Genomic DNA, 24,313 nt, shown 5'->3' with positions numbered 1-24,313 from the left:
ACAATGCCCCCTCTAATCCGCGTCATCGGCTCGCTCAACGTCGACATGGTCTCAGTAACCCCCCGCTTCCCCTCCCCCGGCGAAACCATAACAGCATCCTCCTACTTCATGTCCGCCGGCGGCAAAGGTGCAAATCAAGCCGTTGCATGCGGCCGCACCTCCCGCCCCAAGCCCACCTCCCCCAATACCCCCTCCACACCCAGCACGCCGATCGATATTGAAATGGTAGGCGCAGTCGGAGCACTAGACGGCCACTTCGACGCCCTCTTGAAACCTACGCTCGAGAAATCGGGGGTTGATACGTCGCGGGTACGGATTATTCCTGATGCGTATACGGGTGTTGCGGTGATCATCGTGGATGAGTCGGCTGGGGGCGAGAATCGGATTTGTTTCTCGCCTGGTGCGAACTATAAGGGTATGCAGCCTGTTCCGGAGGTGCTGGGGTCGGGTCTTGCGGCTCCCGTGCCGGATGTTATTGTGCTGCAGGGTGAGATTCCGAAGCAATCGTTGATTGGGACGTTGCTTGAGATTGGCGCATTCAAGCAGAGAAATCGTAAAGAGGGGAAGCAGGGGATCGAGATTGGTCCGGATATCGTGTTTAACCCGGCGCCCGCGCCTCCAGGGGGTTTGCGGCCGGAAGACGGGATGTATTATGTGGATCACCTTATCATGAACGAGACGGAGGCGGAAATAATGAGTCCATCGGAAAAGGAACTGGGATCGCATGCCTGTATCGGTGAGGACAGAAAGAAGAATATTGCGGGCTTTTTTCACGGATATGGCACGAGATACGTTATCATCACGCTTGGTTCGAAGGGCTCCTGGTACAGCGCCTGCCGACCCGGCGCCGGCGGTCCCGCAAACGGGGTGGACAGATTCATTGGCGAGATTCCGGCGGATAAGGTGTCCAAGGTGCTTGATACGACGGCCGCGGGGGATACGTTCGTGGGTGCGTATGCGGTGGAGATTGCGCGGTGGCGTGAGGCGAGGAGGGCTGCTGGAAAGGCTGGAGTTGATATCACGGAGGGTGAGATGAAGGAACGGTATGAGACTGTGACGGAACAGGCTATGAGATTGGCGACAAAAGCAGCGGCGCGGTGTGTTGAGAGACAAGGGGCTATGGATAGCATTCCTTGGGAGGATGAGCTCTGAGATGCGCGTACGATGTATCATACTTTATACTTCATGTTAGATATAGATATCCATAAAGCACCATCAATATGTGGCAAAGCGAGATGTCTCGCGAAGAATGGAATGTCCGTGTACCAGCGGGCATCTATGTGTGGACGCGCATCTGTTATTCACATTCCTCACGTTCGATGACGAGCCCTACTGCTAGATTCTTGCACGTGTATTCAAGAAACAATTCATTGTATAGTCCTCTAGATCACTATGTTGGTCTTCTCTGGTTGTTCTACCTGGCTTCTAGTCACATCCCAAGCTAATGGCCATTCACCGACTGAAATTTGTCTTTCATTTAAAGAGATATCTGGATGAGAACATTTATTTAAGCCATCCCCAGTACCATGCAGTCTCGTTGTTCAGCCTCGCCAGCGTGTCACTCCAGCTCTAGAAGTCCCCTCCCCCCTGCTGGAGGCTCGCCTCCCACTCATAGATGAGTGATTGCATGATTATCTCTCCAGGCACTCGCCGGGACTTCTGCTCACGGTGGCGCCAGAGCCGCACCTGACGGAGGTTGAAATGTACATTTTAGCACCTGACGGAGTGCGAGAATGTACAAATGTACTTTTCAACCTCCGTCAGGTGCGGCCCTGGTTGCCTTGTGCATTGAAAAATGCACGCCGTAAATCCTTTCAATGGAGCATTTCCACGCATTGGCTCGCGCGGAATCAACCTTCTCCATTATCTTCGTCGCCTTCAAGTCGGCGGAGACGTTTCCCCCGTGGGCGACAACGTTTCGAGTCAGCCGTGGAGGCTTTAGGATTTGCCAGTGTACGTGGACATCTTTTAAAGCCTCGTTGGACCTCTGGCATCAGCCATATTGACGCATTATAGTACCCAATGTGCCACTAAAAAAACATAGATGTATCCACTCCATTTCTTTGTAAAGCGTCGCCGCCATGCACGATAACTGCAAGACGAGTCAGAATCCAGGAACGACAGATGTAATAGGGATCAAAGTACAATATGACTGCCATATTTTGACTTTTTTAAAGGCCAAGACGACACGTCAAAGGACGGCCACAATGGTTGAGGTCCCTGATGTCACTGTGTCCGGAGACAGTATTTGGGATGGTTCGAGTAAGACGATATCGACCAAAAAGGATGCGTGGATGCGATTGGACGTTGTAAAAGGTATTTCGAGATGCAGGAGTAGAAATAGAAGAAATTTTATTGTAGTTTGATGACATTCACTGATTAGATAGTAGATGATGGGTGATGGGTGATGGGTGAAGTGGGTGGTGAGAAGGAGGTGGATGCTAACCGAGAAAGGAAGGAGCACGGTCTACGGTCCTAGCTAGGTCGAGGATGGAAGACAGTAGGAGTACAGTATTCTATTCACTTTCTTCGATCCTGTATAGGCACGAATATTGAATCCTTTAGATGGATGTTGAGTCGCGAGGATGGTATGCCTGTCCTGTCATAGCATTCCTCACGCTCTTCGGATAGCCCCGGAAATGTACTGAGTAGTATGAATGAAGATCAGATCCGGCCGATCAGGGAATCCCCTCTCAGGATGGACGTATCAGAGTAAGCCCTCACAGTAATACTAGGGCTGTAGTGTACTGGTCTGTTTCATCACGATTGTCTCTGGCGGCAAGCATTGGCTGAGAATGCCTTAATCCGGGCATTGCGTTACACTAGAGTACTTCTATATGTAGTCTGTACCCCGTAACCCGTAGTCTAATCACCGTCCGATCGATACCACGTATCCAGGCTTCTACTTATAGCACGCGTGAGGTCGCAAGAAGAGGCGGTTTCAGAGAAGTGATCAGTATGGTGTGAGGAGTGCAGACCTGGAGAACTGGAGATACGGAGACACGAAGACGCGACGGACGCGTTAGAGGGATGAGGAGGTGAAGCAATTAATGATTATTGGGTTTGTAGCTTGTGTTAGTGGATGGTCTGTGAGGTTGTACTCCATCTGTACTCCATCTGGAATAGAAGCGGTCTAAGAGAGTCGTAGTGGTATCCGCGTAGTCGAACCGTCATGGATAGCACCTGTTAGCTATCCCAGTATGGCTAGAGCATGGTTAGACCCCTTAACACAGGTAAACGATAGCTAGACATACAGACGAAGGAAGATTCATTAGATAAAACACGCGCCTTGCATCACACACGAACCACGTCAGGGACGCGCCGGCTGGCGTTGAAACCGCATGTTCAGGTGGAGAGGAATGAATGGAGCCTGCCCTCCATTTTCGCCCGCATTTTTCCTCCTTGTGACCCTTCCTTGCCTTTCCCAGGAACAGTATATATTCGTTTCTTCCTCGTTGGCTCTTCAATATTGTCTGTCAATTGCTTATCATCGTTTCAATTCTTTCAATTGCTCGTGTAATCTGTACAAGCACTCTTTATAACCACTCTATCATAGAGTAGCTGACAGCCAATCACCGTCCTCCATCTCCACCAAAACAAACTCCTCAGCTCAGCTTGACAGCTACAGAATACATATCTCTGATCTGTATCAACTCTGAACCTCCGTAATGGCGGCTGTCACCATGTCTACTCCTGCACGCCAACCGTTTGCCAGCTTGGACGCGCCTCGTCTGCGCGCCCTGGCCAAATCTCGCATGAACATCCGCAATCAACAAAACGGTGAGTCCCAATTCAGCCTCGCATCTACAAAAACAATCAATCTAACGCGTGTAGGTGCCATCATCATCACCGGCAAAAGAAAGCCCCTGGGCGACATTGACACTGAAAACATCGACCCGACTCTCAACCTCTCCTCCAAACGCAAGCGCGGATCCGACGAAGACGATGACCTGTCCAGCAAGAAGACCTCCATCTCCACCGCTCCCTCCAAGCCTCTCAAGACCTCTCGATTCGCATTGAAGACTATCGAAACTAGTCCTGCCCCTCGCATCTCGTCCACTCCCCAGCCGTCTACTCCGAAGTCCGCTCCCAGCCTCAAACCTGCCGGTCGCTCGCCCCAATCCCTCAAGTCCATCTGCAAACCGTTTGCTCGGAGGTCGAATATCACCAAGGGGACTCGTCCTGAGCCTACAAGTCGGAAGAGTGTTAGCCGGCCATTCTCGATTGCGACGGCCCTGTCGAATGGAAAGTCCCAGAAGACCATTGCTCCCTCCACTCCCTTTACCAAGACACCTGTCCCGGCCTCCTGGTCCTTTGATATCTACGTCGACTCTGAAGAAGAGGAAATGACCAACCTCATGCAACACTCTACCGGTGTCCTTGATATCAGCGACAGCGAAGCCAAGCAAGAGACATCATCCGGTCGCGGGAAGGAGAACGTTCCGCCCGCTGAGCTGGGCATTGAATTGGCTCCTGCTGCACCTCAACAGGAGTCGCCTGCCGCGGCTACTCGCAAGTCTGTCATGATGGAGGAATCGCGTGCTCCGCTTGGTGAGCTCAATGCTGCTGATTACTATGGTGCTGACTGCCATGCGTTTTCCTACGCCGTGGTTTGGGATGAGGAAGAAGAGACTGATGTTGAGAACGTTCCCGTTCCCGTGCAGATGCGCAAGTTGTCTGCATCTCGTGGGAGCACCAAGCCTGCTCGCAGCACCAAGCTGTCTTCCGTCTCGTCTATCTCTTCTATTGAGCCTACTGCTTCGAAAGACGAGTCTGCCAAGAGTGAGCCGTCAGAGGCTGGGATTGAGATCTATGAGAGCGAGAGTGCTGCTGAGGAGGAATCCGCATAATTCATTCGTTCGTTTTATTTTATAATTTCGGTGGCATGGCGTTTGTGTTGGTGGTCATCTGAGCTATTTCGTCTTGATACCCTTCTCCTTTGTTGATGTGCAAAAGCAAGCCGGTCTTTTTATTGTTTACTTTGTCTGATTATCTGTCATACTAGTGCTGTAAATACTGTATATCAATTGAACAATGTACCAATTATCAAGATCCCTCATCCATCTCGTCATCCTCATCTTGATCCGTATCATCCCCGTCCTGGTTCTCATCCTCATCCTCGCCCTCTTGATTCTGCATCTCAACCTCCTCCCCCTCACTCCCTTCATCACCCTCACCCTCACCCTCATCCTCCCACTGCACTTTCTTCCCGGCCTCCCCGCCCTTTCCATCAACACTCCCACGCCGACTAACAACAGCCCTCCAACTAACAGCACCCCTAATCGCAGCCCTAATATCAGTAGCCATCTGCATCTCCCTCGAACTAACTTCTTCCCCTTCACACGAGAATTTCAAAACGTCCTCATTCAAATTCTCCTCGTTCACATGATCTGGAAACGCAAGAATCCTTCCAAACTCAGCCTCATCATCCGTAATCCGGTTCTCAGTTAGAGCCAGGATCTTGGCACGCATTATAGCCTTCGCTTTCGCCATCGTACCAGTCCCGTACCACCCGTCTGTAACCGGTTCGCATGTCTCCCTGAGGAAGCCTGGGGGTGGCTTTGTTGGGTCAGACGGGTTTGGCGGGAAGAGGAAGTTTCGGAGCAGGGGGTCTGCGATGTCGCAGAACATCCACATTCGGCCGTCGTGATGGAGAGGCGGGGTGCCTGTAAAGATATGTGTTGTTTCGGCGGGGACGGGGGTAGTTGTTGTGAAGGTGTTATCTGCGGAGAGTGTTGTTCTGGAGGATGGGTTTGCGAAAGGGTTTATGGCGACGACGTCGGAGTAGCGGGTGTGAGTGTGGCGGCGGTTAGATTTCATGCCGCCGTGTCCGCCACTACCAGTTGTCGTAGTGCCTGTGGTGTCTGTAAGGGTGTTGGCGCTTCCGCCGCCGTCACGCGCGACTTCAGGGTCACGGGGCAGGAGGCGGAACATGGCTGTTTGGTAGATGCGGTAGTCTGGAGAGGAGCGCGGGTCGTGGCCATGTTTGACGATCGCGTCGCGCCATGGTCCTGAGCGGAAGATGTAGCCGACGTAGGGAACTGCGTATTTCAGGGCGTGTCTTTGCTCGAGCTTGGTGAGGGAGTTGCGGAGGCCGCGTCTTGTCCAGGCTGGTCTTGTGCTGAAGAGGGATTCGAGAACTGAGATGGTTTCTTGAAGAACTGGCTCGAGAGTTGAGATTGGGGGACAGCCGGGGTGGGGGGCTTGGGGGACTGTTTGGATGTCGTAAGGGACGAGGTGGGTTGCGATTTTTGTGGCGGAGGAGGTGTTGATTGTTGTTGGTTTGCCAGTTTGGTCGAGAGATTGTCTAACGGTTGGGTTCTGGCGGTAACTTTTGGCAGTTAGTACTTGTCTTTGGGAGAGAAGGGAGGGAGGGGACGTACAAGTAGTTGAATGGGATGTCCCCGTGGCTGTAAGATGGTGGTGGTATGATGTCCACGTTGGAGATGGCACCCTTGGACATGTTGATGTCGAATTGTTTCATTTTTATATCTGCGACATCAGTATATATATATTTGAGCGGGGGATATCACACATACAGTCGAACGACAAGATTTGATCACGGAACCGATTGGTAAATTCGCTGGACGATGTCGACCACACGAAATCCGGCATTCCTGTCCAGTAAGTATATATTCAAGCGTGTAGAAATGTATAGGTGTATACCTCGAAACACATGCGTCCGATTCACCATCCCCACCGGCTCAGCCCGATATCTCCCAACATTATCCTCTAAGCTTCTCCTCAAGTCTCTCGCACTACGTCTTGGACATACATCATCCTCAGATGGATGATGTGCCTCCTTAAACGGCTCCTCAGTCCCCCTCTTCCGTCTCCGTCCCGTCCACCTCGGAACAGTCACCTTGAGCAGGACATTGTTCGTCTGAGAACCAGTCGACTGCAAAGGCCTGGACATGGCATCTTCTGGGCGGAGGTTCAAATTGGCTCTTATATCAGTCCTTGAGGAGTTTATAATCTGGTGCTTATTAGTTTGCGTCTTCTATACCGGGAAAGGGAGGGGTACCTTGGAAATGCCCGCGTTGCCCTCGAGCGTATCGACTGCTTTATCGACATTGCGAATTATACCCGGATGCTCGATGCTGACTATATGGTGGGGTGGGATTGTATAAAATGGGGCTGTTCTTTGCTCGTCTGTCATGGCTATAAATTTACTTTGGTGATGGTTGCAGTGATGGAAGGATCTTCCGCGTTAAGCAGCGTAAATGGCATTATCATTTCTATTAATTTTTTAGAGAAAATCTATTTGTTGGTTTAGCCTTCTATGGTCTGATGGGCTGTCACGCCCTTGTAGCCGTAATATCCGAAAATAATTAGTGAGCAGGAAGACCTGTGTTCGATTCCCGACAGAGTGCGAACTCCCTCTTTTCCGTTGTTTTTTTTTTTTGGCCCTTTCTGCTTATTCCATTATTACTCAAAACTCCCTTTTAACTAATTATCTCGTTTCATTTATTTCAATATATTTCAATAGAGTAAAACTACAGTGACTTATGGCTGCACTCCAGGGATATCCGCGACTGCACAGGACTTGAATAACACATAACCAGCAGAAAGCTCAACACCGTTGTCTCTGTAACCAGTAGAAAAAAAGTACCAATAAGAATAAGAATCCTTCTGTGTAATGGAGTAGAACTGTAATCTGTACTCCGTGGTCAGTATGTACATGCGCACCAGAATCGGCCACCTCGGTAGCCTCTGCCCTTCGAATTCAACAAGATACCAGATTTGCCTGAGATTAAGCATCTTTTGGACTCTATAGTTATCTAATTCGTGCTTCTTTCTCTCTTAATCGCTGCCCATATTATTGCTTTCTCCCCGCCAGCTCCCTTCCGCCAGCCGCTAAGCGACACGGAGTCGATCGCCCAAGCAGCAGACCAGAGCCAGGACCACCACCATCACTTTACTTCGACGACAACTACGACGACCACCAGCAACCCACACCGACAGCAACCTGCATTGGTATAGCATCGTTATAATCATTATCGCCATTTCGCGTCTTTCTTTCCTCTTCAATTGTTCCCCCGAGGTAAGCCTCTCCCCCCAACATCATTCCTGGAGAACCAGCCTGCCGGTCGCTTTCTCCCTGAGATCTCGCTCTCTGCCTCTCATTCCAACCACCTCTTCTATTAACCCCCCTCCCCTTCTATTCACCTCCTCCGCTTCGTCCAAACTCCCATTGTCTCTCGTTTCGTCGATCAAAAATACCCAAGCCAGTCAATCCCCCGCCAGTTCTCTGTGTTCAAACGGAGCTGGCCTCGATTCAACGGTCCCGCTGTCGTGTTTATCCGGTGTTGGTCGGCAAGTCGCTCATGTGGTCTTATTGTTTCAGGTCCTTATAAACACATTCCTCTTGTCCTCCGTCGTGACTGTTCCTTGAACCGCCTTTCCCGTCGCTCACCTCTACATTCGCTCCTGCTAGTGTGCGGCGTCCGGCTGCACTGGCATCGAGAATCCTGGCCGAGTACATGTGGTTGTTTACATACCCGGCATAATGAAGGGCTTCAGACAGAGAGTGGTAAGTCCTGGGGTTCTTCTTTTGCTCCCCTCTCCGTTCGGTTCTGTCGCCTGGTCGCCCTTGCTACGTGATAATCCGCGTTCCCCCCCCTTTTCTGTTCACAGTGGGAATGATGACCCAAGGCGACGAGCAGTGGAGGAATCATACCGAAGCCCCGAATTCTGAGTTAACGTCTCCCAGCATGAGCAGTTGTCGCGGGCGAAAGACAACAAATCGTCGAAGAAGAAGGATTCCAACCAGTCTCGAGACCAAGCAGCGCTCGGAATCTCCCAATCTGCATCTCCAAACCATGGCACTCCTACATCCTCAACGACTTCGGTAAATGATACAAAGGGAAGGTCGCCAGATAATGCTGCGCAGGGACTATACCCGCCGGGAGCTCCTGGGTCGCATTATCTTCCCCAGGGAGGCCAGCCGGGGAATAATGGCCCCGCAACCCCAACCAAACAGGGTGGTGCTCCCAGTGTGGTCATCAGCCCCAGTGCACCGGTAAGCGCATCTTTGGCCTCCGTTTCTATTTTTACTTCCTTACGGCCTACTGATCTTGAATGAATGGTTACAGCACGCACCTCCGCCAGGTGCGGCCGAGACCATGCCGGGAGATCTGGCACCTCCCCGGAAATCCAACGTTTTTGATCGCCTCCAGACAACGCCCAAGGACATGTCGGAAGGGATTAGGACCCCCAAGCGCCAGCACTCGTCGCGATTCGACATCTCCGACCAGCGCCAGAGGGAGTTGGAGAAGTTGCCGGGATTCCACGAAGTGCCTCCCAATCGTCGCCAGGATCTCTTTATGCAGAAGATCGATCAATGCAATATCATTTTCGACTTCAATGACCCGACCGCCGATATGAAATCCAAAGAAATCAAGAGATTGGCGCTCCACGAGCTCTTAGACTACGTCGCCAATAACCGTTCGGTGATTACGGAACCAATGTACCCCCGGGTTGTCGAAATGTTTGCCAAGAACCTTTTCCGTCCTATTCCACCGCCCTTGACGCCTCAAGGGGAGGCTTTTGATCCCGAGGAGGACGAGCCGGTGTTGGAAGTCGCATGGCCCCATATCCAAGTTGTCTATGAGTTCTTTTTGCGGTTCATCGAGAGTCAAGATTTCAACACCAATGTTGCCAAGGCGTACATAGACCACCATTTTGTGCTTCAGGTATATTTCTTGTATCCATATCTCTAAGCCGTGGGTATACTGACATGTTATAGTTGCTTGAACTATTCGACTCGGAAGACCCTCGTGAACGCGATTTCCTCAAGACCACCTTGCATCGGATCTACGGTAAATTCTTGAACTTGCGGTCATACATCCGACGGTCGATCAACAACGTCTTCTTCCAATTCACCTATGAAACCGAGCGGTTCAATGGTATTGCAGAGTTGTTGGAAATCCTGGGCTCCATCATCAACGGTTTCGCCTTGCCTCTTAAGGAGGAGCACAAACTCTTCTTGACAAGAGTGTTGATTCCTCTCCACAAGGTCAAGAGTCTCAGTATGTATCATCCGCAGCTGGCATACTGTATCGTGCAATTCCTTGAAAAGGACTCGTCATTGACAGATGAGGTAAGTCATGAACATTCATTTCCCTGTCACCTAGAAGGAAACCTGACAAATGAAGGTTGTCTGTGGCTTGCTGCGCTACTGGCCCAAGGTCAACAGCACCAAGGAAGTCATGTTCCTGAACGAAGTGGAGGACATCTTCGAGGTGATGGACCCAGCAGAGTTCGTCAAGGTCCAGGAACCCTTGTTCCAACAATTGGCCAAATCGGTTGCTAGTCCCCACTTCCAGGTCGCGGAACGCGCTCTTTACTTCTGGAACAACGAGTATTTCTGTAACTTGGTCAGTGACAATGTTGAAGTCATCTTGCCTATAATGTTCGCGCCATTATACGAAAACTCCAAGGGTCACTGGAATAGGTAAGCTTGCTTCATTTTATTATTTACGTACCGTTGCTGATGTTGTTCCAGGACGATCCACAGTATGGTGTACAACGCCATGAAGATGTTCATGGAAATCAACCCACAGCTCTTCGATGAATGTTCCCATGAGTATAATGAGCGGATGAATACCGCCGAACAGCGCGAGCAGGCTCGACAGGACCGTTGGGCAAAACTTGCTGAGCAGGCCAAAGATCGGAAGAATGGCGTCGCCCCACCACCGTCCAACACTGGAGAGATCCCACTCCAAATCGACGAGGTTGACGCGATCGCTCAAGATACTCAGAACCGTCTGAAATTGCAGGATGAATCGGGCTCGACTCCAGAGCGCAAGCCAACCTCGGTTAGTCCCACACATTCATAAACACGGCGGCATACATCTTTGTGTTCCAGCAGGCGACTTCATCTTCCTTATCCTTCCTTCTGTGTGTGTTTGTCGTTTGCTAAGATTTGCCGATCTGCCGTGTACAGCCAGCGTGATTCTAACGTGAAAACGTCCGTTTTGCTCCAGAGACGTCGCCGCGGCTCCCTCGATGGTTCTTCTCGGAGGCGGCGAAGTGGTAGCGGCAGTGAGATTCGACCACGCATCTTTGATCGACGACGGTCGACTGGTTCCGGTATCGCCGTACAGTTTCCGACGCGAAGCAATTCTACCAAGAGTTAAGCTGTGGGGTAGTGATGGCTTGTTCCTTCCTCCCATCCATTGATTCCCTGCAATGATGGCATAGCGACTACGAGCTGCGATGATGTGTGTTCCTTTCGATTTGATTATTCTTTTCTCTTTTTTTACCCTTCTGCCTCGTCAAAGCCCCTTTTGTGCTCCTCATTTCTTCATTTTCTCTTCTTCATACTATTTCCCCCAACCCTTTTTTGTGTACATGGCATTCAATATTCTTCTTTTTCTCCGTGAGTGGCCTGCCCAGGCCCGTGAACTCGGAGTGGACACTTTTCATTTTTGACTTGGGCTATTTTAGAACTGTGTTTCGGATATGGAAAATGGGTGCAAATGGCGTTTCCCTTCATCGACCAGTTATAACGAAATAAGTATTTTTGGCAACAGCAAACACCCGTTTGCTATCTCCCTACGCGCTTCCCTCCATCCCCTCCCCTTGGTAGTACAATTAATTCCTGAGGCACCTAGGGCTTGATAGTACCGGCCACCGCGCTAATCCACGTGTCGTAAGCGAAAGTCGCGTTCCTCTTTTCTAACAGAAGCTCATGATTCGCTGTTCTCGAACAAGCGCGCGTGTAGCCGGCTGGAAAAACGAGCTTCCGTGCTTTTCCCAATTAGGACTAGCGTATCCGCTCGGGGTCTCTGCGATGCCCGCGTTCTCTCGCTGCTTTCTGTTCTGTCGGTTTTCCAGGCGTGTGTCCGCGCGAAGCTCCCTCTCTATATCCAAGTCCTTCGCTCTTTCCACCTCCCTTCTCTCCCTTTTCCTTCATAATACCCGCCGTTTTTCTAATTCCCGGTTTTAATATTAATTATATTGAATTTTCCTGCATTTCCCAATTAGCGAAAGGGAGCGATTGATGACTTGATGACCCCGTTTCTTATGCTTAGACTTTTTGCAATCCCGGGCGAATAGAAGATAGCCCTTGCGAATGTTCTCGAGAGAGCACACTTAACCACCCACGTCCCCGACAGTGCTGGCTCTTTTTCCACTCGACCTTTAGCCGGCCTCGTGGCCTGGCAGCGATTCGAATTCCCGTTTGACGTTATCCTAAGACCTCCGAACCGAATCGGGGGCGCGAGCTCAGTCGCAACCATGGAGCGCAATATCGACATTTACGCCAGCAAGCTGGGAGATGAGAAGATTGGTTGGTCTTCCTTGCTTGCGATACGGGGCCCTGGTTTATATGGGCATTGGATGGAAATGTGGTTAGGGTTGGAGATTGCTAATGGTGCTTTTTCGTCTGTTAGATATCAAGGTCAGAGCCAATGTCGCAGTCGAATTGCGAGATAATATCGAGCCGCTATGTTCTGGCGCAAGCTACCCGCTTTTCCTCGCGAAGTTGTGGCCGGTTTTCAAGACGATCTTGAAGGGGGATCCGGTTTTCACGAATTTGTCGTTTGACCAGGTGCGTTTACTCGTCAGATGTGCGCTTGGAATGCTGGGAGCATGGGGTTAATACGCCTCAAACTGATCTAGAAACTGCGCAATTGTGTTCTCGAGACACTTCACCGGCTGCCAACCGCTTCCCTCGACGTCGAACCCTATGCGGAGGATATGGTTGATCTGCTGATGGACCTCGTGCGCGTCGAAAACGAAGAGAATGCGGTACTGTGTATGAAGACGATTATGGATCTCGAACGCAACCAGCCAAAGGCCACCGCTGGTCGAGTGCAGCCGTTCCTAGAGCTTATCCAGGAAATGTTCCAGACCATGGAGCAAGTGGTCCGCGACACCTTTGACACACCCAGTCAGAACACACCGTCTGGGATGCCCTCGACACCCGGTGCCACTGCGCAGGTCTTCCAGTCTCCTCGTCCAAGCTCGCCAGCTACATCAGTCGCCGATCTTGCACCGGATCAACAACCAGGCAATGTTTTGTTGAAGGGAATGCAATCGTTCAAGGTCCTGGCCGAATGCCCGATCATTGTCGTTTCGATCTTCCAGTCGCATCGCGCTTCCGTCTCCGCCAATGTCAAGCTGTTCGTGCCGCTAATCAAGAGTATTCTTCTTCTACAAGCAAAGCCACAGGAGAAAGCCCATACGGAGGCCGCACAGCAGGGGAAGATCTTCACGGGGGTGTGCAAGGAAATCAGAAACCGAGCTGCATTTGGCGAGTTTATCACGGCGCAAGTCAAAACAATGAGCTTTTTGGCATATCTGCTCCGGATGTACGCGCATCAACTCCAGGACTTTCTTCCTACTCTCCCGACTGTGGTTGTCCGTCTTCTGCAAGATTGCCCGAGAGAGAAATCCAGTGCCAGGAAAGAGCTTCTGGTCGCTATTCGTCACATAATCAACTTCAACTACCGGAAGATCTTCCTGGAGAAGATTGACGAACTCCTCGACGAGCGGACATTGATTGGTGATGGCCTTACCGTGTATGAGACAATGAGACCGCTTGCGTACAGCATGCTTGCCGACCTAATTCACCATGTACGAGACCACCTCACAAGAGATCAGATTCGGCGGACTGTCGAGGTATACACGAAGAACCTCCACGACGACTACCCCGGCACCAGTTTTCAGACGATGAGCGCGAAGTTGCTTCTGAACATGGCAGAGCGGATATCCAAGCTTGAGGACAAGGGGGAGGCTCGCTACTTCTTGATCATGATCTTGGATGCGATTGGTAACAAGTTTGCGACAATGAACCACCAATTCGAAAACGCCGTTAAAGTTTCCACTGCGTCCAAGGAGAGGGCCGCGCAAGAGGCAGATCCTACTTCGGAGACATACCTCGCTGAGAAGGAACAGCCACCAGAATGGGATGAGATCGACATCTTTTCCGCACACCCCATCAAGACTTCGAATCCTCGCGATCGAACTGGTGACCCCGTGGCAGATAATATCTTCCTCTTCAAGAACCTGATCAATGGGTTGAAAAACATATTCCATCAGTTGAAGAACTGCAACCCTGACAATGTTCAGATCGACCCTAATAGTCTTCCCATTAACTGGTCTGAGGTCTCGTACGGGTACAATGCTGAGGAAGTACGGGTTATCAAGAAGCTGTTCCACGAGGGTGCTCGCGTTTTCAAGTATTATGGCGTTGATCAAAGCCCACCGGAGGTGAATTACTCCTCCCCGTTTGACTTCCTTGCAAGTCAGTACACAGCGCCTATGTCGCGGGAGGAGAAGGAGCTCCTGGAGAGTTTCGGTACTGTCTTCCACTGCATCGACACCGCCACGTTCCACGAAGTCTTCCATTCAGAGATTCCGTACCTGCATGACCTCATGTTCGAGCATGGCGCATTGCTTCATTTGCCGCAGTTCTTCTTGGCAAGTGAGGCTACATCACCTGCCTTCTCTGGAATGGTGCTTCAATATCTCATGGAACGCATTCACGAGGTTGGGACATCTGACATGACCAAGGCGAAGATTCTGCTTCGGATGTTCAAGCTCTCGTTCATGGCTGTGACGCTCTTCTCCCTCCAGAACGAGCAGGTGTTGCATCCTCATGTCACCAAGATCGTCACCAAGTGCATTGAGCTTTCGGTTACTGCTGAGCAACCTATGAACTACTTCCTTCTTTTGCGTTCCCTCTTCCGCAGTATTGGTGGTGGCAGGTTCGAGCTCCTGTATAAGGAAATCCTTCCGTTGTTGGAGATGCTTCTGGAGACGTTCAACAACCTCTTAATCGCAGCGCGCAAACCACAGGAACGTGATCTCTATGTCGAACTTACCCTTACTGTTCCTGCTCGTTTGAGCCATCTCTTGCCTCACCTCAGTTACCTCATGCGTCCCATTGTGGTTGCTCTGCGCGCGGACTCGGAGCTTGTTGGACAGGGTCTCAGGACTCTTGAGCTTTGTGTCGACAACCTCACTGCTGACTATCTTGATCCGATCATGTCACCCATCATGGATGAATTAATGACAGCTCTCTGGGATCATCTGCGACCTCATCCTTACAACCATTTCCACGCCCATACGACCATGAGGATTCTTGGCAAGCTCGGTGGTCGGAATAGAAAGTTCCTTAACCATCCACCTGAGCTCTCGTTTGAGCAGTTTGCTGATGATGCTCCGAGCTTCGATGTTAAGCTTATTGGTCCGAATGAGAGGCGGCCTTTCCCCATTGAGACTGGTATCGACTTGGCTATCGGGAAGCTCATGGAGGCACCGAAGACCACTGCTTCGAAGGATTCCGATGTGTACTACAAACAGCAAGCCTACCGCATGATCACGTCTCAGTTAAAGCTCTACATTGGCTACGAAAACTTACCGGACGATTTCGCATCGATTCTTCGTCTTCACGCCAATGACCTCGTCGAGGGAAAGACGACGGCTGTGGCAGATATCCTGGAGAAATCTGAGCGATCTAGCTCAATTCAGAAGAAGTTGAACCAGGAGGGGCTCTTGAAGAAACTGCTTAAAGCGACAATATTTGCTACAACAGTCCCTGAGCTTTCGCAGTCCGCGACAGCGTTTGTGACCGATGTCTGCAAGCATTTTGCCATCGTTGAGGTAGGACGAGCCCTTGCCCAGGCTAGACATAACCGCAAGCCGTTTGATGTCGCCAGTGGAGAAGGTCCTATATATCTCGACTCGAGAGTCCTCGCAGAAGCTGTGGTTGAGAGTCTTTCATCCGATGACGCCAGCGTCCAGGACGGGGCTCATACTGTGTTAAATGTCATGAAGGAGGCGGCTACTGTGATCTTTGGGGCACCTGAAAAGGCCTCTAAGCTGCCCTTCTTCCAGCATCTTGGCCGGGTTTTCTGCCATAGCTGTCACAGTGAGGAGTGGTTCACGAAGGCCGGAGGTAGTCTCGGCATTCATCTGTTCGCAACCAAGCTGGACTTGGGAGACTCATGGTTATTCGATAAGCAAGCTGAATTCGTTCGCGCGTTGATGTACGTTATCAAGGATACGCCGTCGGACCTTCCTGCCAACACGCGTTTACGGGCACGAGATACTCTTGATGTAATTCTGCGAAGGTGCATCAAGCAAGTGTCCAAAGATGACTTAAAGAACGAGAAGAGCCGACTGTTCTCCCTTTGCGGCTTTTTCGTCTACGAGTTATCGCACATGAACAGACACGTTCGTGATGCTTCGCGACGCAGCTTCTCGACCATTGCGGATGTTCTTGGGTGCGAGGTGCATGAGCTCATTTTCCCTGTTAAAGACCGTCTCTTGCAGTCAATTTTCAACAAGCCTTTGCGGGCCTTGCCATTTGCGACTCAGATCGGTTTTATCGATGCGATCACCTTCTGCCTGGGCCTCCACAACGACATTGTCACTTTCAACGATCCCTTGAACCGCCTGATGCTTGAATCTCTTGCGCTTGCGGACGCTGATGATGAATCCCTTGCGACCAAGCCGAACGAGTTCAAGAATGCCGATATGATTATCTCTCTACGGGTGGCTTGTCTCCGACTTCTGTCGATGGCAATGAGTTTCCCCGAGTTTGCCAACACCCCGCAGAACACTAGTCGTGCACGTATAATTTCGGTGTTCTTCAAGTCGCTCTACTCCAAATCTTCTGATGTGATTGAGGCGGCGAATGCCGGGCTGAGAGATGTGTTGACCCAGACGAACAAGTTGCCCAAGGATCTTCTTCAGAATGGTCTTCGTCCTATCTTAATGAACTTGCAAGACCCTAAGCGGTTGAGCGTTGCTGGTCTTGATGGACTTGCACGGCTTTTGACTTTGCTCACTAATTACTTCAAGGTCGAAATCGGGGCTCGTCTTCTGGAGCACATGAAGGTCATTGCAGATGAGGCAACTTTGCAGAAAGTGTCCTTCAGTCTTGTTGAGCAGAGTCCACCCATGAAGATCGTGGCTGCAATCTTTAACATTTTCCACCTCCTCCCGCCGGCAGCTACATCTTTTATGGAGCATCTTGTCAACAAAGTCCTGGATCTCGAAGACAAACTCCGGAGGACATCGAACAGCCCGTTCCGGAAACCACTCGTCAAGTATCTCAACCGCTATCCGAAAGAAAGCTTGGCCTTTTTCCTGGCTCGTTTCAAGGATGAGCGGTTCGGACGGTTCTTTGGACAGATCATTTCGGACCCGGAAAGCGAGGGGTTGAGAAATGCAGTCGTTGCCGATACTGATAACTTCACTTCGGTTGCGTTTGGCCAAGAATCAGAGACGACTGCTGCGATCAACGGTATCTATGTCGCCCATTCCCTTTCTTGCTACCAGTCAACCAAGAAGTGGCTCGTTTCTCATCCGGATTTGAGGGTTAAGATCTTGCACTCTGGCCGCGATCTTGAGAGGAAGCTCCGCGCTGATCAACTTATGGCGAGTGAGCGGTTACGGGTTGAGCAAGCAGAAGAACAGCTCATGGATATCTTCACCACTTATCTGTCGGAGTCGATTCAGGACTTGGACTTCTTGTTTGAGGTCATTGATGGTCTCTCTGCGGAGGAGTTGAAGCGTACGCTGGCGTTCCCCAAGTTCATCTACCACCATATCATCACGAATGAGTCCATCGACTACAGAAGATCAGTTGTGATGCGCTGCTTGGATCTCTATGGCCAGAGGTCGTGCACGCAGAAGATGAAGACATACGCCTTCCGAAACCTAGTAAATCCGATCTTTGCCATGGATGTTCAGCTCTCCTGGAACAATCCTCCGAACACGCCCAAGCTCATGGACAAGAGTATGACTGAGTCGATTCAGAACCGTCTGTGGCGGCCTCAGTTATCCGACTTGGCTGAGGAGTCGAGCCAGATTGGTGTTGACCACTCGCGCATGGAGCTGCTTCAGCTGTCCGCTTTGCTTATCAAGTACCACTCTACTACCGTGCAAGACTCTCGGAAGGATATCATCAAGTTTGCTTGGAACTACATTCGACTTGAGGATATTATCAACAAGTATGGTGCTTACGTCCTTATCAGCTATTTCATTGCCCATTATGAGACGCCTTTCAAGATTGTGATCCAGGTCTATGTTGCTCTGCTTAGAGCGCATCAGAACGAGGGCAAGGCTTTGGTTACACAAGCATTGGATGTTCTGGCGCCTGTTTTACCCACGAGAGTCCTGGCTGCGAACAATGCCAGCAGTGCCAACAGTAGCCAAGTGGCGGATGCGCGGTATCCTCTGTGGGCGAAATGGCCGCGTCGCATTCTGGCCGAAGAAACCGCCAACCTGCAGCAGGTTATGTCCATCTTTCAGTTCTTAGTCCGGCAGCCGGATCTCTTTTATGAGTCGCGTGAGCATTTTGTGCCGCTTATTGTTCCTTCTCTGATCAAGATTGCTCCGCCGCTTAGCAACTCCAACGAGGCCAAGAAGCTTGCGCTGAATCTGATGAACCTTATTTGGTACTGGGAGGAGAAGAGAACGAAGAATACAACTCCAATCGTCAGTAGTAGCGGAGCACTCGAATCGCCATCGAAGAAGCGAAAGGTCGAAGAGAACCAGAGTGCACCGGCTTCCTCACCTGCGCTCGGTCCGCCCGTTTCTACTACTCGCGAGCGTGGAGAGTACACCGTACCTCCTGACCTGCGGGCTGCGATGACAAAGTACCTCATTACGTTTATCACCACAATCTCTGAACGGTTCCCGGTTCCCGCGGCTCGGATTCGGGAACTCTCGACGACAAAGACACAGCAGCCTGTGATGGCCGGTGATATGATCAAGAAGGCGGTCTATCTCCTGAGGAACCTCTTATCTCCTGGGTATTGGGGTGAGATTGATGTCGAGCTCTATCCGAAAGCCACAGACCCAATTCTGGCTAGTGAGCGGGCGGATAAGCCTGACGAGAAACACCTTACGCACATGGTCAATGCCCTGCAAGTTGTTCGGGTTTTGCTTGCTTCCAAGTCCGATGACTGGATTGGGGTTCGGTTGCCGGCGATTCAGAAATTGTTCGAGAAGTCTTTGCGCTGTGACAACCCGGAGATCCAAGATTGCTTGCATGGTACGGAAGAGGAAATGGATATCTCTCCCAAGTTGCCGTCGCCCGTTAAACGTGTTCTGGATTCCCTGCCGGATGATCAACCCGAGGAAGAGGATGCCATGGATGTTGACAGCTCGCCGTCCGAGTTTGTGACTTATCTTTCAGCTATTGCGACGGAGACTCTTTCGGCAAGCAATTACATCTCGAGCTTGAATGCGCTATGGTCGCTTTCCAAGAAGAAACCTGCTGAGATGGATGTGCACATTCCCCAGGTTATGAAGGCGTTCTCCCAGAAACTTGCCAAAGAGCATGTTGCGGCCACTGCCAACAGCCAAGGTCAGTATCCATTGGCCGTCAAGCCTGGCGAGGGGGTGCCTGATCAGCAGGAATTTGAGATCGGTGTCGACCTCATTTTCAAGACGATTGAACTGATCTCGGTGCGCATGTCGCACCTTGGGGAGCAGCGACGCCCTTTCCTCAGTGTGTTGGCGCAGCTGGTGGAGCGATCGCAAAATATCAAGCTTTGCAGTAAGGTGCTTGGAATGGTGGAGACTTGGATCTTCCGGTCTACTGAGTCGTGGCCGACGTTGAAAGAGAAGACGGCTGTTTTGCATAAGATGTTGCTCTTCGAGACGCGTTCTGATCAGACTATGCTCAAGAAGTTCTTGGATCTTGTTATCCGGATTTATGAAGATTCAAAGATCACAAGGACGGAATTGACGGTCCGGCTAGAGCATGCTTTCTTGATTGGTACTAGGGCGCAGGATGTTGAGATGCGGAACCGGTTCATGAACATTTTCGATAGGAGTTTGACACGCCTCGCCAGCTCGCGGTTGAGTTATGTGTTGACCTGCCAGAATTGGGATACGCTTGCGGATTCGTTCTGGCTGGCTCAGGCTTCGCATCTCGTTTTGGGATGTATCGACATGACGACTTCTGCGAGGCTGCATCCGGATGATTTCACCGTTTCGCCTGTGACATTCCTTTTCAGCAGTTCGGAGAATGATTCCAGGAAATCGGATGTTATGGTTGATAGTTCATTGGAGGCCTTTGTTTCTGACCGCAGACGATTCCTGGCGGAAATTGGTGATGTTAAGGTCCGGGATCTGCTGGAGCCTCTGTGTCAACTTCAGCATACCGACCCTGAGGTTGCTCAGAAGCTGTGGACTACGTTGTTTACAACAGTCTGGTCGACATTGCCCAAGGATGATCGGATTGATCTTGAGAAGGGAATGGTTCCTCTGATTACGCGCGAGTATCACCAGCGACAGCTCGACAAGCGGCCGAATGTCGTGCAAGCCCTGCTCGAGGGTGCTGTTCGGGCCCGGCCACGGTTCAAGATCCCTCCGCATGTCATGAAGTATCTCAGTCGCACGTATGATGCTTGGTACACTGCTGCGACGTATCTAGAGGAGACTGCCATTAGTCCGATTATCGACACGCCAACCGTCCGCGAAAGCAATTTGGATGCTTTAGTGGAAGTTTACGCAGGGTTGCAAGAGGACGACTTCTTCTACGGTACATGGCGGCGTCGTTGCAAGTTCGTCGAGACCAACGCCGCCATTTCCTATGAGCAACAAGGCATGTGGGATAAGGCGCAGCAGTTGTACGAAAATGCGCAGATCAAGGCTCGCTCCGGAGCCATGCCCTTCTCGCAGGGAGAGTACTTCTTGTGGGAAGACCATTGGTTGATTTGCGCCCAGAAGCTCCAGCAATGGGACATTCTGAGCGACTTTGCGAAGCACGAGAACTTGAACGATCTTCTCCTGGAGGCTGCTTGGAGGAATGTCGAGAACTGGCAGAGTGAAAACAACCGGGAGCAGCTCGAGTCTCTGATAAAGTCTGTTTCGGACGCGCCAACGCCCCGTCGCACGTTCTTCCATGCGTTTATGGCATTGCTTCAGTACCATCTCAAGAAGGAGAATATCCAGGAGTTCAATGGTATTTGCGACGAGTCGATTCAGTTGTCGATTCGGAAGTGGCTTCAGCTGCCTAAGCGGATTACCAACGCTCACATTCCTATCTTGCAGCACTTCCAGCTTTTGGTTGAGTTACATGATGCTAGTCATATCTGTTCTAGTTTGTCGCAGACGAACGAGCGGAATCTGGATACGAAGTCTGCTGAGTTGAAGCTTTTGCTGGGAACGTGGAGAGACCGACTTCCCAACCTCTGGGATGACATCAATGCCTGGCAGGATCTTGTTACGTGGCGCCAGCATATCTTCCAACTGATCAACGCTACGTACCTTGGGTTGTTGCCGCCACAGACGAACAATGTCGCCAGTAACTCGTACGCTTACCGGGGTTACCATGAGACTGCATGGATTATCAACCGTTTCGCGCATGTGGCTCGCAAGCATCAGATGCCCGAGGTGTGTATCAATCAGCTCAGTCGCATCTACACGCTGCCAAACATCGAAATCCAAGAAGCGTTCTTGAAGTTGCGCGAGCAGGCCAAGTGCCACTACCAGAACCAGAAGGAGCTTACTAGTGGCCTGGACGTCATCAACAACACCAACCTGAACTATTTCGGGGCTCAGCAAAAGGCAGAGTTCTATACTCTCAAGGGTATGTTCTTGGCTAAGTTGAAGTCGGTCAAGGATGCCAACGAGGCGTTTGGTGTTGCTCTGTACTACGATTTGCGACTTGCGAAGGCGTGGTCTGAATGGGGTCAGTACAGCGACCATCGATTCAAGGCTGATCCTAAGGACTACGAGCTGGCGAGTAACGCTGTGAGCTGTTACTTGGAGGCTGCTGGTCTTTACAAGAACGCAAAGTCGAGGAAACTGCTCAGTCGGATTCTCTGGATTTTGAGTCTGGATGATGAGGAAGGACGTGTCGCTAGTGCATTCGAGAATTTCAAGGGAGACACACCGGTTTGGTACTGGATTACGTTTATCCCGCAACTGCTTACTAGCTTGTCTCATCGCGAGGCGCGTCTTTGCAAGGCGGTTCTGGTCAAGATTGCCAAGTTGTACCCGCAGGCACTTTTCTTCTTGCTTCGGACGAACAGAGAGGACATGCTTAGTATCAAGAAACAGCATGACCAGAAGCAGGAGAAGTTGAACCGTGTCAGGCAGGCACAGCAGCAGCAACAGCAGGGGCAGCCGCAAGGCTCGCCACAGGCCAAACCTCCCAACGGCAATGCGAATGGCTCCCCGGCGCAGACTTCGAACCCAAGTGCCAATGCTAGTCCGGTTGTGAACGGTCAGCCGATGAACAAGCAGCCATCACAGAGCCCGGCTCAACCTCAACAACAATTGCCGCAACAAGGGCAAGCACAACAGCAGCAGTCGCCGCCCAATCCAGGCCAGATGCAGCCTCCTCAAGGGATCCCTGGCCAGCCTCCAGTTCCGGGACAACAGCAACAGTTCCAGCAACCGCCGGTTTCTGGACAGAATGGCCCGCAACCGCAGAATCAGGGTTCTGGTGCAGAGCCAGAAAAGGAACCGCTCAAGAAGCCGTGGGAGTATTCGGATGAGATCATGTCTGGTCTCAAGACTGCCTTCCCGTTGCTTGCGTTGTCGATGGAGACGATGGTCGATCAGATCCACAAGAACTTCAAGTGCCCGCCCGACGAGGACGCGTACCGTCTTATCGTCGCTCTTCTCAATGATGGTTTGGCGTACGTTGGCCGCATGCCAGTATCGTATGCTCAAGATTTCAAGCTGCCTCCCGCAACCGAAGCCAACATCACGCGGTTCGCTGAGACCATCTTGCCTGCGCATATTCGCAAGTCGTTCGAGGTGGACTTTGTGGTCAAGAAGCCGACCATGTACGAGTACATCCAGAAACTGCGTCGCTGGCGTGACAAGTTCGAGGAGAAACTCGACCGGCGACCTCAGTTCCAGTTCCTGGAGAGCTATTCGCCACATCTCAGCGAATTCCGATTCCTCAAATTTGACGAGGTCGAGGTACCGGGCCAGTACTTGTTGCATAAGGACAAGAACCAGGATTTCGTCCGTATTGATCGCTTCTTACCGGACATTGACCTGGTGCGCGGTATTGGTGTGTGCCACCGTCGTCTCAGGATTCGCGGCCATGACGGTAGCATTCATCCGTTTGCTGTGCAGCATCCTGCGGCTCGTCACTGTCGTCGCGAAGAGCGGATCTTGCAGTTGTTCCGTATCTTGAACGGACTTCTTGGTAAACGCACGGAAAGTCGGAGGCGCAACTTGTACTTCCATCTGCCGCTCATGGTTCCCTTGGCTCCCCATATCAGGTTGGTTCGCGATGATCCTTCGTATATCTCAATGCAAGGTATCTACGAGGATTACTGTCGCCGCGTTGGCATCAATAAGGATGAGCCGGTGCTGTTTACTATGGAGAAGTTGAGGTCGTTGGCGGAGACAAAGCAGAACGTGAGTGTTGCTCCTCTGATTGTATATGAAAATGTGACTGACGCTTTCCAGCGCTCCGCCGATCAGCAGCAAGTCTTGCGCACTGAAATCCTCACGGCCATTCAGGAGAAGTGGGTTCCCAGTAATGTAGTGCTGGACTTCTTCCAGCAGACGTACCCCAGCTTTGCCGATTTCTGGCTCTTCCGTCGCCAGTTCGCCTTCCAATACGCTGCTATTGCGTTCATGACATACGTAATGCACATGGGCAACAGATACCCCAACAAGATCATGATCTCGCGCTCGACCGGTGACATCTGGGGTTCTGAGTTGATCCCCACAATCAACCCGGCCAAGGCCTTCTTCTACAACCCCGAGCAAGTTCCCTTCCGCTTCACTCCCAACATCCAGACATTGCTGGGCCCGATTGCCACCGAGGGTGTCTTCGCCTGCGCGATGATGGCCATTGCGCGATGCTTAACAGAACCGCGTCACGAACTGGAGCAGCAACTGAGCATCTTCGTCCGTGACGAGATGATGTACTGGGCTACGGCACAGCATCGCGGCGTGCTCCCCGTGCCGCAACTTCGGGACTTGGTCTACAACAACAGTGAGATTATCGTCAATCGAGCTGTCAGCTTGGCCAGTCCGCCTGAGGGCAACTTGCCTGCGAACCAGACTACGATTGATCTGATTTCGAAGGCTGTGAACCCGCAGCATTTGGCGACTTGTGATGCTTTATGGATGCCATACCTGTAATCTGCGCTTTTTATGTGTTTTGTATTTCGATTTTGTGTACTGCTTATCAGGCGTTCTATTTTGCATTTTTCGGGTTTTAGCCATTTGATAGATGACTTTTAGTTTTATGGCGCTGGGTGATTTGCTTGCTTATGAGGATATTGGTTATGGATATCTCTATTGTTTTACTCGAGTTTTGTATTCAATCTAGCCATTTGCTTTTGACTCCTTGATGTACAGT

At 51.2% G+C, this 24,313-nt stretch overlaps 5 protein-coding genes across 5 annotated transcripts; 4 read left to right on the top strand and 1 right to left on the bottom strand.

Annotated features, from left to right (window-relative positions):
- Window positions 1-3: 3 nt before the first annotated feature.
- ACHE_50996A (ribokinase) lies at window positions 4-1,152 on the top strand (the record flags this gene model as incomplete). The annotated part of the gene is made up of 1 exon (XM_043280774.1): window positions 4-1,152. The coding sequence occupies one exon, from the start codon at window positions 4-6 to the stop codon at window positions 1,150-1,152; it is 1,149 nt and encodes a 382-aa protein (XP_043138320.1).
- Window positions 1,153-3,668: 2,516 nt separating this feature from the next.
- ACHE_50995A (uncharacterized protein) lies at window positions 3,669-4,850 on the top strand (the record flags this gene model as incomplete). Its single annotated transcript, XM_043280773.1, has 2 exons — window positions 3,669-3,780; window positions 3,835-4,850. 2 exons carry the CDS (start codon window positions 3,669-3,671, stop codon window positions 4,848-4,850), a joined length of 1,128 nt encoding a protein of 375 aa, XP_043138319.1.
- A 196-nt stretch (window positions 4,851-5,046) lies between these two features.
- TFC1 (transcription factor TFIIIC subunit TFC1) lies at window positions 5,047-7,159 on the bottom strand (the record flags this gene model as incomplete). Its single annotated transcript, XM_043280772.1, has 5 exons — window positions 5,047-6,331; window positions 6,384-6,492; window positions 6,540-6,617; window positions 6,667-6,976; window positions 7,025-7,159. The coding sequence occupies 5 exons, from the start codon at window positions 7,157-7,159 to the stop codon at window positions 5,047-5,049; spliced, it is 1,917 nt and encodes a 638-aa protein (XP_043138318.1).
- A 1,350-nt stretch (window positions 7,160-8,509) lies between these two features.
- Window positions 8,510-11,141, top strand: PPP2R5D (protein phosphatase 2A regulatory subunit RTS1; the record flags this gene model as incomplete). The annotated part of the gene is made up of 7 exons (XM_043280771.1): window positions 8,510-8,533; window positions 8,714-9,022; window positions 9,096-9,695; window positions 9,749-10,102; window positions 10,158-10,456; window positions 10,508-10,820; window positions 10,989-11,141. 7 exons carry the CDS (start codon window positions 8,510-8,512, stop codon window positions 11,139-11,141), a joined length of 2,052 nt encoding a protein of 683 aa, XP_043138317.1.
- Window positions 11,142-12,243: 1,102 nt separating this feature from the next.
- On the top strand, window positions 12,244-24,093 carry ACHE_50992A (histone acetyltransferase TRA1; the record flags this gene model as incomplete). Its single annotated transcript, XM_043280770.1, has 5 exons — window positions 12,244-12,295; window positions 12,399-12,556; window positions 12,628-14,466; window positions 14,524-23,358; window positions 23,410-24,093. The coding sequence occupies 5 exons, from the start codon at window positions 12,244-12,246 to the stop codon at window positions 24,091-24,093; spliced, it is 11,568 nt and encodes a 3,855-aa protein (XP_043138316.1).
- Window positions 24,094-24,313: the final 220 nt, after the last annotated feature.

Source organism: Aspergillus chevalieri, chromosome 5 (assembly GCF_016861735.1).
Source record: "Aspergillus chevalieri M1 DNA, chromosome 5, nearly complete sequence".
Classification (NCBI taxonomy): Eukaryota; Fungi; Ascomycota; class Eurotiomycetes; order Eurotiales; family Aspergillaceae; genus Aspergillus; species Aspergillus chevalieri.
Note: the sequence above shows the minus strand (reverse complement) of the source record. Positions and strands in the feature narration are given on the sequence as shown.